Source organism: Pelophylax lessonae, assembly GCF_965119305.1.
Source record: "Pelophylax lessonae genome assembly, chromosome: 3".
Classification (NCBI taxonomy): Eukaryota; Metazoa; Chordata; class Amphibia; order Anura; family Ranidae; genus Pelophylax; species Pelophylax lessonae.
In genome coordinates, this window is record NC_138770.1 from 308,684,099 (window position 1) to 308,699,340 (window position 15,242).

The window sequence follows — 15,242 nt, forward strand, 5'->3', positions numbered from 1 at the left end:
ACGTCCTTTTTTTCCCACACACCGAGCTTTCTTTTGGTGGTATTTGATCACCTGTGCGATTTTTACTTTTTGCGCTATAAACAAAAAAAGAGTGAAAATTTTGAAAAAATAACAATATTTTTCACATTTTTTTATATGAAATTCCCCCAAAAAAATGTAAAAATCAAAATTTTTTATCATTTTTGGCCAATTTGTTTTCTGCTACATATTTTTGGTAAAAAAAATCGCAATAAGCTATTTTGATTGCTTTGCGCAAAAGTTATTGCGTTTACTAACTAAGGGAAAGATTTCTGTCATTTTTGGTGCTTTTTTTTTTTAACGAGTAATGGCGGCGATCTGCGATTTTTTTTGCGGGACTGCGACATTGCGGCTGACAGATCGGACCCTTGACTGACATTTTTGACACTTTTGGGGGTACCAGTGACATTACTACAGTAATCAGTGCTATAAATATGCACTGTTACTGTAAAAATGACACTGACAGGGAAGGGGTTAATTTTATTGGAGAGGGAGGGGTTAATCTATGCCTGGTGCTTACTGACATGTGTGGGGAAAGGTAACTGAGTGACACAGGGACAGATCGCGGGTTCAGCTATGCTGAACCCTGCAATCTGTCACTGCCTGTCATTTAGGAGATCCGCCCGCTTTGTTTACACAAGCGGGCGGATTTCCACACTCGATTCCCAGACGATCGGGGAAGAGCAGCGGCGATCACCGCTGCTCCTCCCCTGGCCCGACTCCAGCTGTGACTGAACACAGCGCCGCCCACAAGCAGAGGAGTCCAGCGACGTAGGTCTACGTCGCTGGACGATAACGAGCCACATTGCTGCAGTGGCAGCAATGTGAGCGGACGTAAAGTGGTTAAAGTGTTGCAAGGAATATACCTGATCTCCAATAGGATAGTCACCAATTCTTAACAGCCCCTTTTAAGCCACCACTAAAATGAGCTCGGTACCAGACCAGGTGGAAACTCTGGGTTACAAAAGATGGGAGCTAACGGTGTATGTGGGGACGATAAAGAGTTGCGGTGACATTTTCTGTCCTAAACTGCTAAAGAATGTGATAGAGAGGGACATAAGGCGACGAGGGCTAGGAAGCCACATTAATGATCCTATGAGAAAGGGATGGCAAGAAAGTGCCCCAATAGAGACCCAATGGGAAACAGAGACTTTAGCAGTAGTGTAGGCTAATTGGGCAATTTGAGCTGCTTAAAAATAAGCCTGTAGATTGAGAAGACCAGGCCCACCCTTAGATTTTGTGATAAATAATGTCTGTTTCTGCATCTGAGGTCTCCTGTTACCCCATACGCAGCGCAGAACTTCAGATTGTAGACGCTGTAAATCCCCCCCCCCCCCCTCGGGACCGCAAGCGGCAAAGTTCTAAAGTAGTACTGTAAAGTATTCTGGGTAAGAACGTCATTTTGACTGAGTTGACTCTGCCAAACCATGATAGGGAATAATCCGCCCAGCGACGAAGGTCAGCCCTAAGTTTTTTTAAACAATGGGCGGTAGTTTGCATTATAAAGAGTCTCAATGAAGGATGTCAATTCAACCCTTAATTATGGAAGGGAGTGATTTGCCCATTGAAATTTATAAGTATCTTGAAGGGCTTGTAGCATGGCGGGGGGTGAAGAAACATTAAACGCCAATGTTTTTTGAGAATTCATGGAAAGGTCAGAAAGTTGCGACAACAAATTATGTAGAGTCACTTGAGGGTTAGTGATATACAGTACATAAGGACATTGTCGGCAAATAAAGCACATTTATTCTCCTGTTGTCCACAATGAATACCATAAATGTGGGTTAGGGTGTGAGCGAATAACAATAGCCAGGGGTTCAATTGCTAATGCAAAAAGTAAAGGGGAGAGTGGGCAGTCCTGCCTCATGCCACGTCTAATAGGGAATGGTGATGATTTGTAAACTCTAATGGAAACCTGGGCTAACAGGGAGCTATACAAGGTTTTCAGTAAGGAAAGAAATGTAGGGCCGGAACCCAAGGTCTCTAAAGAGGTACACAAACTTTAGGTTGAAAATGCAGGACATAGTAAAATGGTTACTTAGCTCCCAAGCTGATCATGTTCGGCTTTTCCTTGTTTTGGCGCTTCTTTATTTATCTGCCAGTGGCGAATGGAGCAATGTCCAGTAGCTGAACAGAACAGCGGCATGAAAGCAAAAGGAAGCTGAGTATATACTGCTAGAGAAGGGAGTATGGGCAAAGAAATGGGTAATTTCAAACCAAAAGTTCTACCCAAGAAAAGGCACCAGAAGGCACATGCTATCACTTTTTTTAAACCTGGACCCTCTTTTCTGGATAAACACTATAATATAGGTCTTGGCTTTGCTCTGACTTGAGAATTTTGCCATGGCCGCTGCTGTCTGGCTGGCCAAGGAGAGTGCTGGTATAGCTAAGCCAAAAACTGGGCTTACACATGCGTGGTTAAGTATACCTATATATTATTTTTACAGAAAAATGTATACTTTTTTACAAAAATAAGCCATTCAGAATGAAATAGCTTTGAGCTGCATTCAAACATAATGGCTTTTGCAATTCATGACCTGTGTTCAGCTTTGACAGCTTATCCAGTTACTGCTCCTAATATATTGCTGTGGCTAATAACAATAGCCATTTCGAGAAATACCCCACCCACTTGTTTACAGCTTGTGGATATAACTAGGGACTGTCATAGTAGTAGTAGAAATATGGTTATCAACTCTGTACTATACAACTGAACATTTGATTAAGTTAAAAAAGTATATATATACTGTGTGTATATATAATATATATATATATATATATTCATTGTTTGCAAGTCATGCCAAGCTTTCCTTATGCTGACTGATTGATTTTTGCTTAAAGTATAATTACCCTTTTAGATTTGTTTAAGTTAAAGTAGATGACGGCAAAATATAACCACAACCCTATGGAACTTTTAACACTTTTTTGTCACTTTCTTTTCAAAGTGGAACTAACCCCATCAATTGCTAACTGTCACATTTGCTTGTGCTCTCAACCAAACTGTCAAACCAACAATGACTGGTGCCATAACTGATCATATGTGCACCACTATGGCAGTTGCAGATCAAACAGAAGCTACGTTGGCAGCTTCCATGGTTGAAAAGTGTTAAATGCTTTATCTTGTTTTTTGTTTTTATTCCCTTCCTTTGTGGTGGGTAGATTGGAGGAGTTGTCATAAAGGCAGAGAGGAGGGGAGCACAACGTGCTAATGCAATAAAGGACAAAGTGGAACCTGCCAGGTGCCAACAACACTCAATTTGGGGAAAAACTGGGAATGGTCAGGATCAACAAGTAATTGCAAAGTGCTAGCAAAGGATTGTAAACATTAGCATTAATTGTTCTAAATTTTGCAGATTTTTATTTTTCGCTGGCAGTTCACTTTAGAATATTACAATGTAATACAAATGTAAATCTAACGGTCACATTTCCACATTCTGATTTTTGTAGAAAATACTGTATACTGTGAACACATATATTGTAGAAAGACAGAATAGTTACGTAATAATAATAGTATTAATACTGTAATCCCTGCCTTCTACAATTTACATTTTAGTTGGTTTTACTGTGGAATTAACACAGGAGCTATTTACCTTTGTGCTTTTGTATCCCAATGGCACTGGAGTGATCTTTCCTGCCTTTTCCATTGGGTTAAATAAAAATAGTCACCATTTGTATATAGAGATGTCAAGGGTAGTCATACATACCTGCTCCTGCACCAGCCCTCTGTTCTTCTGACAGTTTTGTTTGTATTTGGTAGAAGTACACTTTCTCTCTTTACCAGAAGCCTTTTATTTTTCAGGGGATTTAAAGAACCCAAGTTACTCCATTCCCAGAGGGACAATTACTGCAGTGATCTTCACTTATATAATCTACAATCTGTTGGCCGTGATGGTCAGCTGCACATGTGACAGGTATTGACATAAAGAAAAGTGCATTCTTGTTCTTGCTGTAGTCAAGCATTATATTTTTTATGTGTGTGCGCTCTTATTTTTTTGCTACTATATATATATATATATACTTTGCTAAATATAATAAGCTATTATTATCATGAGGAAAGATCTGCTTGGGTGTACAGTTTGTGGGAGGGCAGGGTTTAGCAGAGCATAGATGGAGTTTTAGTGCATGCCTGGGTAGCACAAAGGAGCAGACCACTCCTGGATGAGCCGCAGTACTGAAATTAATATGGATATGTTTGTTTATTAGGAGCATGCTATTGTTACTGATGATTGCTTTTTCATAGGAAATAAGGCAGTCAATTGTTTTTTCTGCCAGGCGGAAAATAATATAATAGTATTATTTTGCAGACAACAGACAGTTTTTACACAGACTTCATTTGAGAGCTGCCAATTCTTATAAGAGATTCCTGGTAGAAGATCACTGTTTGCGTTCTGTAATGTGACTTGTTTGTCAGTATGTTGCTCATGGGCAGGAATATGGAACCGCTTGGCAATTAAAACTTCAGCATTGTTTAGATCATCAAATGATTACATTAAATATGATTTCATGGATGATAATGTCGCTGGAGCCTAGATTATTGCCACCTGCAGCACAGTATCTATCCATTAATGATTAAAAGAGCACCACGTGGTACATGTATGTTACTCAAAATACAATATATAAATCATCTTGTGTGTTCCACCAACATGGGTGATTGTCTTGGTTACACAACTGTAAATGTTTATCCAGGTAACTGAAAGGATTCAAGAGATCAGCACATCTGTTTCTAATAATGGAAGTACAATTAGTAGTGTTGTTGGAACAAGAGGCGTTAACTGTGTTTTTTTTTTTTTTTTTTTTAGCAGATTGTAAATTTCCTTTTCCTGTGATAATCTTAAACTAAAGCTGGCTGTAAAAAAAAAATCATTTTTTATCAGCGGGCTAATAAAAAAAATCAATTCCCCCATCCACACATTTGAGGTGGATGAAGGAATCCTCCCTGCTGTGTCATCGTATTCTTGAAGGTTCGTACAGAAAATTGGGCAAACATTTTCCTCCGAGGAACTTTCGTACGATTTTCTAATAATGTGTACACAACTTTCAACAGTTGAAGGCACAAGCTTCAAAATTTTTCTCATACTGGAACATAACCAACTTTTTTCATTTAAAGTGTACTGGTTTCATACAACTTTTGTACCAGAAAAAGACTGCGCATGATCGGAAACAATAAACAACAAAAGAAAGCTCTTTCATACAAGAATTTTCTTAAATCATTACCTTCTTCAGTTCTGACTTGCTGTGAAACAACGAGGAAAATCAGACGATTGTTCGACCGATTTTCTTATAGTGTATACCCTACTTTACAGACAGAATACTGCCACTGCCAGAATACACTGGACAGCACTGCAGGCTATAGGCTTGTATAAGAATGGCCATAGATGGATTGAAATTAGTCCGATCCCTGCTTAAGCTGCTGAATTTAATTCAATCTATGGCCAGCTTTAGTAAAGTCGTAAATTAGTTAAATGTTTGTTTTCAGTATTCTCAGGCTAAGTAGGCCTCACACAAATTCGACAATTCAAACCCAACACTTGATAGAGAAATATATAGACAGAGATTACCTTCTGCAAAATGCACATGTCCAAAAAACAACTGTTCTGGAAATTTTATAGATAGGCAACTCCTTTACTCAGATTAATTAGTGGTTCCAAATTAATAACACCTACTGCAGTAGGGAACAGACACAAAAATATTCCTGAGCCCATGTTGTGATTTCCATTACAGTAGCATTCCTGTATGTGATGCAGTGCCGTCTAAGGGCCCGAAGATCACGGGCATCTAGTATGGTTTTCCGGCCTTGACCCTTACGCACAGAGATTGTTCCAGATTCTCTGAATCTTTGGATGATATTATGCACTGTAGATGATGTTAACTTCAAACTCTTTGCAGATTTTATCAGAGAAACTCCTTTCTGATATTGCTCCACTATTTTTCGCCGCAGCATTGGGGGAATTGTGATCCTCTGACCATCTTGACTTCTGAGAGACACTGCCACTCTCAGAGGCTCTTTTTATACCCAATTATGTTGCCAATTGACCTAATAAGTTGCAAATTGGTCCTCCAGCTGTTCCTTATATTTACATTTAACTTTTCCGGCCTCTTATTGCTACCTGTCCCAACTTTTTTGGAATGTGTAGCTCTCATGAAATCCAAAATGAGCCAATATCTGGCATGACATTTCAAAATGTCTCACTTTCAACATTTGATATGTTACCTATATTATATTGTGAATGAAATACAAGTTTATGAGATTTGTAAATAAGTCATAGAAACATAGAAACATAGAATGTGTCGGCAGATAAGAACCATTTGGCCCATCTAGTCTGCCCAATATATCTGAATCCTATGAATAGTCCCTGGCCCTATCTTATATGAAGGATAGCCTTATGCCTATCCCATGCATGCTTAAACTCCTTCACTGTATTTGCAGCTACCACTTCTGCAGGAAGGTTATTCCATGCATCCACTACTCTCTCAGTAAAGTAATACTTCCTCATATTACTTTTAAACCTTTGCCCCTCTAATTTAAAACTGTGTCCTCTTGTGGTAGTTTTTCTTCTTTTAAATATGCTCTCCTCCTTTACCGAGTTGATTCCCTTTATGTATTTAAAAGTTTCTATCATATCCCCTCTGTCTCTTCTTTCTTCCAAGCTATACATGTTAAGGTCCTTTAACCTTTCCTGGTAAGTTTTTTCCTGCAATCCATGTACTAGTTTAGTAGCTCTTCTCTGAACTCTCTCTAGAGTATCTATATCCTTCTGGAGATATGGCCTCCAGTACTGCGCACAATACTCCAAGTGAGGTCTCACCAGTGTTCTGTACAGCGGCATAAGCACTTCTCTCTTTCTACTGCTTATACCTCTCCCTATACATCCAAGCATTCTGCTGGCATTTCGTGCTGCTCTATTACATTGTCCTCCCACCTTTAAGTCTTCTGAAATAATTACTCCTAAATCCCTTTCCTCAGATACTGAGGTCAGGACTGTGTCAAATATTCTATATTCTGCCCTTGGGTTTTTACGTCCCAGGTGCATTATCTTGCACTTATCCACATTAAATTTCAGTTGCCAGAGTTCTGACCATTTTTCTAGTTTTCCTAAATCCTTTTCCATTTGGCTTTTCCCTCCAGGAACATCAACCCTGTTACATATCTTTGTGTCATCAGCAAAAAGACAAACCTTACCATCGAGGCCTTTTGCAATATCACTTATGAAGATATTAAACAAAATTGGTCCCAGTACAGATCCCTGAGGTACCCCACTGGTAACATGACCTTGTTCTGAATGTTCTCCATTGACTACAACCCTCTGTTGTCTGTCACTCAGCCACTGCCTAATCCACTCAACAATATGGGAGTCCATGCTCAATGACTGCAGTTTATTGATAAGTCTTCTATGTGGGACAGTGTCAAAAGCCTTACTAAAATCTAGATATGCAATGTCTACTGCACCTCCACCGTCTATTATTTTAGTCACCCAGTCAAAAAAGTCTATAAGATTTGTTTGACATGATCTCCCTGAAGTAAACCCATGTTGTTTTTCATCTTGCAATCCATGGGATTTAAGATGTTCCACAATCCTATCCTTTAATAGGGTTTCCATTAATTTGCCTACTATTGATGTCAGACTCACTGGTCTATAGTTGCTCGATTCCTCCCTACTACCTTTCTTGTGAATGGGCACGACATTTGCCAATTTCCAATCTTCCGGGACGACTCCTGTTGCTAATGATTGGTTAAATAAATCTGTTAATGGTTTTGCCAGCTCACCACTAAGCTCTTTTAATAATTTTGGGTGTATCTCATCAGGACCCTGTGACTTATTTGTCTTCACTTTAGACAGCAATCTTAGAACGTCTTCCTCTGTAAAGACACATGCATCAAACGATTCATTAGTCATCCTTTCAAGTGGAGGTCCTTCTCCTTCTTTTTCTTCTGTAAAAACTGAACAGAAGTATTCATTAAGGCAGTCGGCTAGCCCTTTATTCTCTTCTACATACCTTCCGTCCTTTGTTTTTAATTTAGTTATTCCTTGTTTTAATTTCCTTTTTTCATTTATATATCTGAAGAATGTCTTATCCCCCAAGTCCATTCCTTTTTACTCACAATTTATACAGTGTCCCAACTTTTTTGGAATTGGGTTTGTAATATTTTACACAATTTAAAACTTTTATACACATGATTACATAGGTATCACATTAATATTACAATTGTACTTTTATGTTAGCAAGGGGCATAACATAGGCAGGCTGATTCTAATCAGGACTCAAAAAATGCCAACATGTATTGACAACATTATTAGTGCCATGTACTCAATGAGTGCAGTGTGCAATGCATACAAAATAGAAGACAATAATATACAGAACTTACAAATTTCCTTTACAATCTCCTCTCTTTTAATCAATGTTTTGATTACTAACAATACCTGCTATCACCTTTAACCTGGAACCTCGACACGCTTAGGAGAAGGTAGTCTTGGCCAAATCGGCAAACTCCATCGTGGGGAATATAATAACTAAGAGCAGCTATATTATTACAAAAATCACTTTTAATCGTGAAAAACAAATGATTGATAAGAAATATTTACAGAGTACAGGCAATCCCCGAATTACAAACACCAAACATCTGACTTACAAGTGACTCCTACTTACAAACAAAGGGAGACAACAGGAATTGAGGAGAAATCTAACCCTAATTCATTCTTGTAAGAGTTATCATGGGAAAAAGGTGTCTCCACTGAACCTTTATCACTAATCCTTAATTCCACAACAACCCCAAATTTCCAAAATCCAGTTGTCATAGGGACAGAAAGTGAGGTGAAATCTTCTGAACAGGGGCACAGACAGCAAAACAAATGATACAGGGGTGTTAATCCTTCCCTATGCTATCCCAAAAACGTAAAAAATATTATTTTGGCTGGTGCTACACGTAAAAAATGTACCTGTTCTGACTTACAAACAAATTAGACTTAAGAACAAACATACAGTCCCTATCTTGTTTGTAACACAGGGACCCCCTGTAATTGGCTGTACACTCCTGTTGTCAGAATGGCTTTGTAACTTAAATGTGGACATGCTAACGTATCAGCGTAGATAAACACAGACAATTCTACATAAAATGGAAGATGTATAGAAGACAATATGACTTTAACATGGCTGATCTACTTTTTAAATCACATTAAATATATATATTTATATCCCTTACAATTAAAGCATTTGAATAAATTGTACCCCAAACTGTGATTACAAGAGGAAAACAAATCAAACATAGAGATACTTTCATTTACTCACTTTTGCAGTGTCTGGTGTGGATCCAGGTGACTTTTCCTTCAAGTTTTGTAAACTGTACATGAAATAGACGCTGTATTGTGTCTCCAAACATTTCCTTATACAAATGTATCTTAACAAGCCACAAGTCAGCTGGGTTTAGTTTATGAGATCCTTCAAAAATGTTAGGATCTGAAATTGGGGAGAAAACACATAAATGATTTTTTTTTAAAAATGTAAAAGATCAGCAACATTCTGTGAGATCCGAGTGGAGGCTTTCAGCTGCTAATATAAGCAAGTGAGCAACACACTCCCAAACAAAATCTCATAGGAAGAGGGTCCAATATCCCCTTAGGGGCTTAATAAAAATATTAAGACATTCAGACCATAGTTCTTTAGTTACTCTACTTTTTCCATTACATTGTAGACTGTGGGGGTGTAAAATAAAGCCTCAAAACTTCTTGTACGGACTCTGCAATTAAAATAGTTCCTCTGTTATTCTGTAGCTTCCGGGACTCTGTACTTACAAACTACTTCTGATAACACTTTTTACTGTGGCCTTTGCAGTAGCATTTGCCACTGGCCAAACTTCTGGCCATCCAGAAAACATGTCCATAAAGACAAAATGCATACTTGTAAGATCCTGGCTTGGGCATGTGGATAAATTTTTTGTAATCTCTGGAAGGGATGTTCAGCTTTTGGGAACAGCTTTGGTAACGGGTAAAGCAAGAAACTGTCATTATAAAAACTGGTGAACCCTGGCACTATCCCATGCTCATTTACTAAGATAGCCATAATTGCCTTTGACTTATGACACGGTCCATGTGTCAGGCTGGAGGGAAAAGAGTGGCTGACAGACATAAAAGTTCACTTTTTCCAAAGTCCTGTTTCATAAGAAGTTGCCCCTTGTGGACCACTTGTTCTTCTCGTTCTGGGGTCCTTAAAGTTTAAATATTAATCCCAGCACCACTGGGCCACAACTAAGGTGGAATCTGTGAGTTGCACAGACCCAACAAGTGTCTGAGGCTGTAATGCAGCATACTTAGTCTCCTGGTCTGCCTCCATATGTGTGTTTTAATGTTAACATGGCTACCTCAGCAAGAAGCTGGAAGGCTGAAGACAGCCTATCAATTACCTTAGCATGCTTGATTGGTTTACCTGCCGAAGTAAAAACAAACTTCTGGCCCTTCAAATGGAACCAAAAGCTCTTTAATTCTCTACTGTCTACATAAATGCATACTCCTTTGATAGCTCACAGGCTTTGCTAAAGCATGGAGCTCTGCTTCTTGAGCTGGGAAAGAAGGATCATCCTATGACTCTGAATACAGAGTGTCCTTCTGGGTGATAACTGCATACTCAGTATGGGTTTTGCCACCCTCGGTATAAAATCAGGGATCAAATCTACAAAAAAATCAAATATCTGGGTCTTCAGGGAGTGTGTCCTGCACTGGGCTCATAGCAAATGATTCCTAAGTCATCAGTTTACCACATGTGGCTTTCTTTGTCTCCAGCCTCCTCCAAGCAGGCAGTAAGGTGACTGGATTTAAGTGCCGGTTCACACTAGTACGACTTGTCAGGCGACTTGGTCAGCCTGACAAGTCGTGCACCGTCGCGGTCCATTGTGTGGTACAGGAACGGTTCTAATAGGAGCGACACAAGTTGCTCCGACTTAGAAAAAGGGTCCTGTACTACTTCGGGGCGACCTGGAGCGACTTGCATAGACATTAATTTTATGAAGTCCGTGCAAGTCGTGCCGAAGTCGCGGTGCACGCGACTTCACAGGTCTCCCCCTAAGTCGGATCGCCATAGTGTGAACCGACACTAAATGTACACATTTTTTATTGTGAGATTTGTACATAAACAAAAACACAAATTCATATTTTGTAAACCTTTCATTGAACAAATATTTCGTTTGGCTGTTTGCAGTATTTGCTGCACAGAATGTGGGACTATTGAAGTTAACTAATTGACCAAAATATTGTCTGTAACTTTGTTAGTAGCACCTTGCATATAGCTACTGCTCTGATATAGCTGGGTGAACTCTTCATTATTGGGTCCAGCTTGCCTGAAAAATTTAACAGTGGCTTGTTTTTTTCGATCATTCTGTTTGTATATAGTAAGAACTCCAGTTTCATGTTTCAAAAAGACAACCTATTCCTGGCAATATTATAATTTCTCATTCCTTTCTCTGTTGTTAGTTTTAGCGAGATGGTCCCTAGTTTCCATCTGACATTATTTTCCTGGTGTCATAACATAACAAACGATAACAGTACTGTGCGGTCATGCAGAGATGTGCGTAAATTCAAAGTTTTCTTCAGCTTACCACTGCACTTACAAGGAAAAGGGACACTTTATTTCACTATTCACACATTCTGGTCCGGGTTTCAAAAATGAAAAAAAAAATAAATAAATTACCAACAATCTGTATATGAAAGAACAGAAAAATCATCAGCCAGATCAAAAACTATAAAACAGCTGGCTGCAGATGGCATCTATCCTAACAGGGTGTGTGGACTTGGCATGATGGGCCTGTTATTTGTGAATAGGTATGGAGGTAAAGCAGCTGAAGGACATCCTCATTCAGAAATAAGGAGATACACATTCATTTACATTTTACTATAAAGTGGGTGTCTAGGGAAAAGGTAAATCATGTTCTTCATTCCAGCAGTGATGGATGTTTCAGTGTAGTCTGGAAGTGTGAAATCGCTGCTTTAGTTCTGTATTCTTCTAAGCCGTTCACTGCTGGACCAGTAAGGGCCTTTCACACCTGTTCACTTTGACGTATTGCGTTTATGCATTTACGCACATTGCCTAAAGTAGCCTATCTATTTTGAATGGGTTGCCAAAATACCATAGTGGACAGGTTTTTTACATTTATTTTTTTAATGCAGAGCATGACATAACATGAATGATCCCTAACAGGTTAGCATGTGGAAGCTGAACTATAGTCTGTACCTGTGTCATGCACAAATATAACAAAGATAGAGAACGTAAAGCATTGCACTTCGCTCTTCCAATGAAAAAGTTTTCAGTGAATTTTAAATATGTATGAAAGGGAAAGTATAACTTTTATGTACTTATTTTCTTTATATATATTCACGACCAAAAGGGCCAGTTTAGAATATAGAGCTTCAGGCTGCTTATCACATTTATCTTTTTATTTTATTCATAGCTGCTGTGTTGAATAAAGCAAAACAAAAAATTTAAGTAGTGGCCTCCAACCTCACCCACTCTCCAGTTACCTACTCTGTTCAGAGGGGCCTTGTGGATTTTCAGAGAAGAAATTCAAAGGAAAAGTTTTTCTCAACCCAACCTTAGCTCAAAGGGATGTTTTGTTATATTCTTTTCATGCTTTAGAAGAATAGTCAGCTCAGTGTCAAGTGTAAGAGCACCCACAAAGGCTAACCTATCTCCTGCCTTAGAGCTGATAACTGACACATTCTCCAGGGCGCTGAAGGAGGGCAGAACTGTCAGCAAATCACTATGATTTATTACATGTTATTCTGACATCACCTTTGTTATATGGCATTTTTTGGGTGCTTATTATTAGAAATAAGCTCAGACAGGAGACATGATTGCACCTGAAGCTTTAGCTATGACAAGGGGAGAATACAAGTAAATAACCAAACAACTCTGAAAGGTAGGGATGTACTATTGTAACAGCAACACTTCAAGTTTTTTTAAAGGGGTCCTTAAAGCGCATCTAAACAAAAAAAAACAAACCTTTATTATATTGCAGCTTACTAGTCCTTAGATATGAAGGCTGTTTTTTTTTCTAGGGTGAGAACATTTTCATCAAATACAGAAAATACCTATTAAAGTGGTTCTACAGCCTTAAGGTTTTTCACCTTTTTTTTTCCATTAAAATAAAAAACCTTCTGTGCTGAAGCTTCCTCCTGGATACCCCTCCCCACCCCTCTTTTTCATACCTGAGCCCAATGCGATCCAGCGACATGCACAAGATTAGCCGCTGTCGTCCCTCTCTCCCTCCTTATTGGACAGATTTATAGCAGCGGGAGCTCCTGCTGCTGTCAATCCAATGCTGTGACACAGGAACTGGTGGTGGGGCCGAGCCGCCCGCTCTCTGTCAATAGACACAGACAGGGCAGCTTGAGAGTGAACACGCACGGGTGCTACCATGGAAATCGGCTTTCCGGGGGGGGGGGGGGGACCTATCGAAGAGGAGGGGCCTGGAGCGTCGGCAGGGAAAACCACAAAAAAAGAGGATCGGGGCTGCTCTGTGCAAAAGAATTGTACAGAACAGGTAAGTATAGACATGTTTGTTAGTTTAATGAAACAAAAGAAGGTTTAACCACTTCAATACAGGGCACTTTCACCCCCTTCCTGCCCAGGCCAATTTTCAGCTTTTAGCGCTGTTGCATTTTGAATGACAATTGCGTGGTCATGCAACACTGTACCTTTAACCAAATTGATGTCATTTTTTCCCCACAAATAGAGCTTTCTTTTGGTGCTATATTTTTCTAAACAAAATGAAAAAAGACCAAAAAGTTTGTAAAAAACAAAAAAAGTTTTTTTTTATTATGTTATACAATTTTGTAAATAGATATGTTTTTTTCCTGCACTGATGAGCACTGATGAGGCTGCACAGACAGGCACTGATGAGGAGGCACTGATGGGGTGGCACTAATATGCGGCACTGATAGGCGGCACTGATAGGCTGCACTGATGAGGAGGCACTGATGGGGTGGCACTGATGGGGTGGCACTAATATGCGGCACTGATAGGCAGCACTGATGGGCACTGATAGGTAGCACTGATATGCAGCATTGGTGGGCACTGATAGGCGGCACTGATAGGTGGCATTGATGGGCACTGATAGGTGGCACTGATGGGCACTGTTAGGCGGCACTGATCAGCACTGGTGGGCGGCACTGATGGGCACTGATAGTCAGCACTGGTGGGCAATTATGGTCACTGATGGGCAGCAATAATAGATGGCAATAATGGGCACTGGTGGGCAGCACTGATGGGGAGGGCACTGGCAGGCAGCACTAATGGGGAGGGCACTGGCGGGCTCCCTGAGCCCTGATTGCCATCCCTGGTGGTCATGGGTGGGCATCCCTGGTGGTTCTAATGGCACCCCCTCCAAGGGTCTGCACTGGTAATCAATGATCTGATTACCAGTGCAGACCCCCTCCCCCGTCCCCCCATCAAGAGAGCTGCAGATCGGCTCTCCTCTACTCGTGCCTGTTAGGCACAAACTAAGGAAAGCCATTCAACAGCTCTTCCTGTGTACTATGTGACCAGCTGTGAATTGGACACAGCTGGTCACATGGTAAAGAGCCTATGTCAGTAGGCTCTTTACCGAGATCGGAGATGCGGCGTGTCAGAGTGACACGCCCCATCACCGATCGCCGCTCTGTGCGCCCCCGGGGTCGCATACTCACTTTTGTGAGATACTGTGTGTATGTATATATATATATATATATATATATATATATATATATATATTATAAAACACATTTCACTAGCGAGTGTGAGAATATGTTGTCATTTTCTCAGCATGTATGCAGACCAGGTATTGCAAGCTCAGAAATCATAAAGTATTAGAAGATCTCTCCAGTATGTAGCAAAGATGGGACCATCAGCTCTGGGCTGATGTCCCTTTAACAGTTATTTTATACAATAATATATGGACATTTTGTTTACTAGCCTGCTAAGAGAGAAGGTTTAAAGGACACGCAGTAGTGTGCAATTACATTTGGAGCTGATGTAGAGTCATTATCATATAGCTTATTTTAATGCTACAATAGAGCAGATCAGCCATTTTCTACATGATTATGTTTTTCGTGACAAGTCACTGTTTAAATATTCTTCCAAGCAGAATTATAATTATGAGTACATTATACAAAATTAAGACAAATCCTGGCTGCATTTTTTAACTTTCAATTAAATGACAATTTACATATCATGTCCGTTGCATAATTTCTGCTTTTTTTTTTGCG

The 15,242-nt window shown here is 39.7% G+C and overlaps 1 protein-coding gene across 1 annotated transcript in view; it reads left to right on the forward strand.

Moving 5' to 3' along the window:
• LOC309549061 (solute carrier family 12 member 9-like) overlaps nucleotides 1-15,242 on the forward strand; it is a 338,830-nt gene that overhangs the window by 111,199 nt on the left and 212,389 nt on the right. Inside the window, exon 6 of the mRNA XM_082249029.1 lies at nucleotides 3,815-3,926. Within this exon, the coding sequence (XP_082105155.1) occupies nucleotides 3,815-3,926 (112 nt within the window). The remainder of the gene's footprint in view (nucleotides 1-3,814; nucleotides 3,927-15,242) is intronic.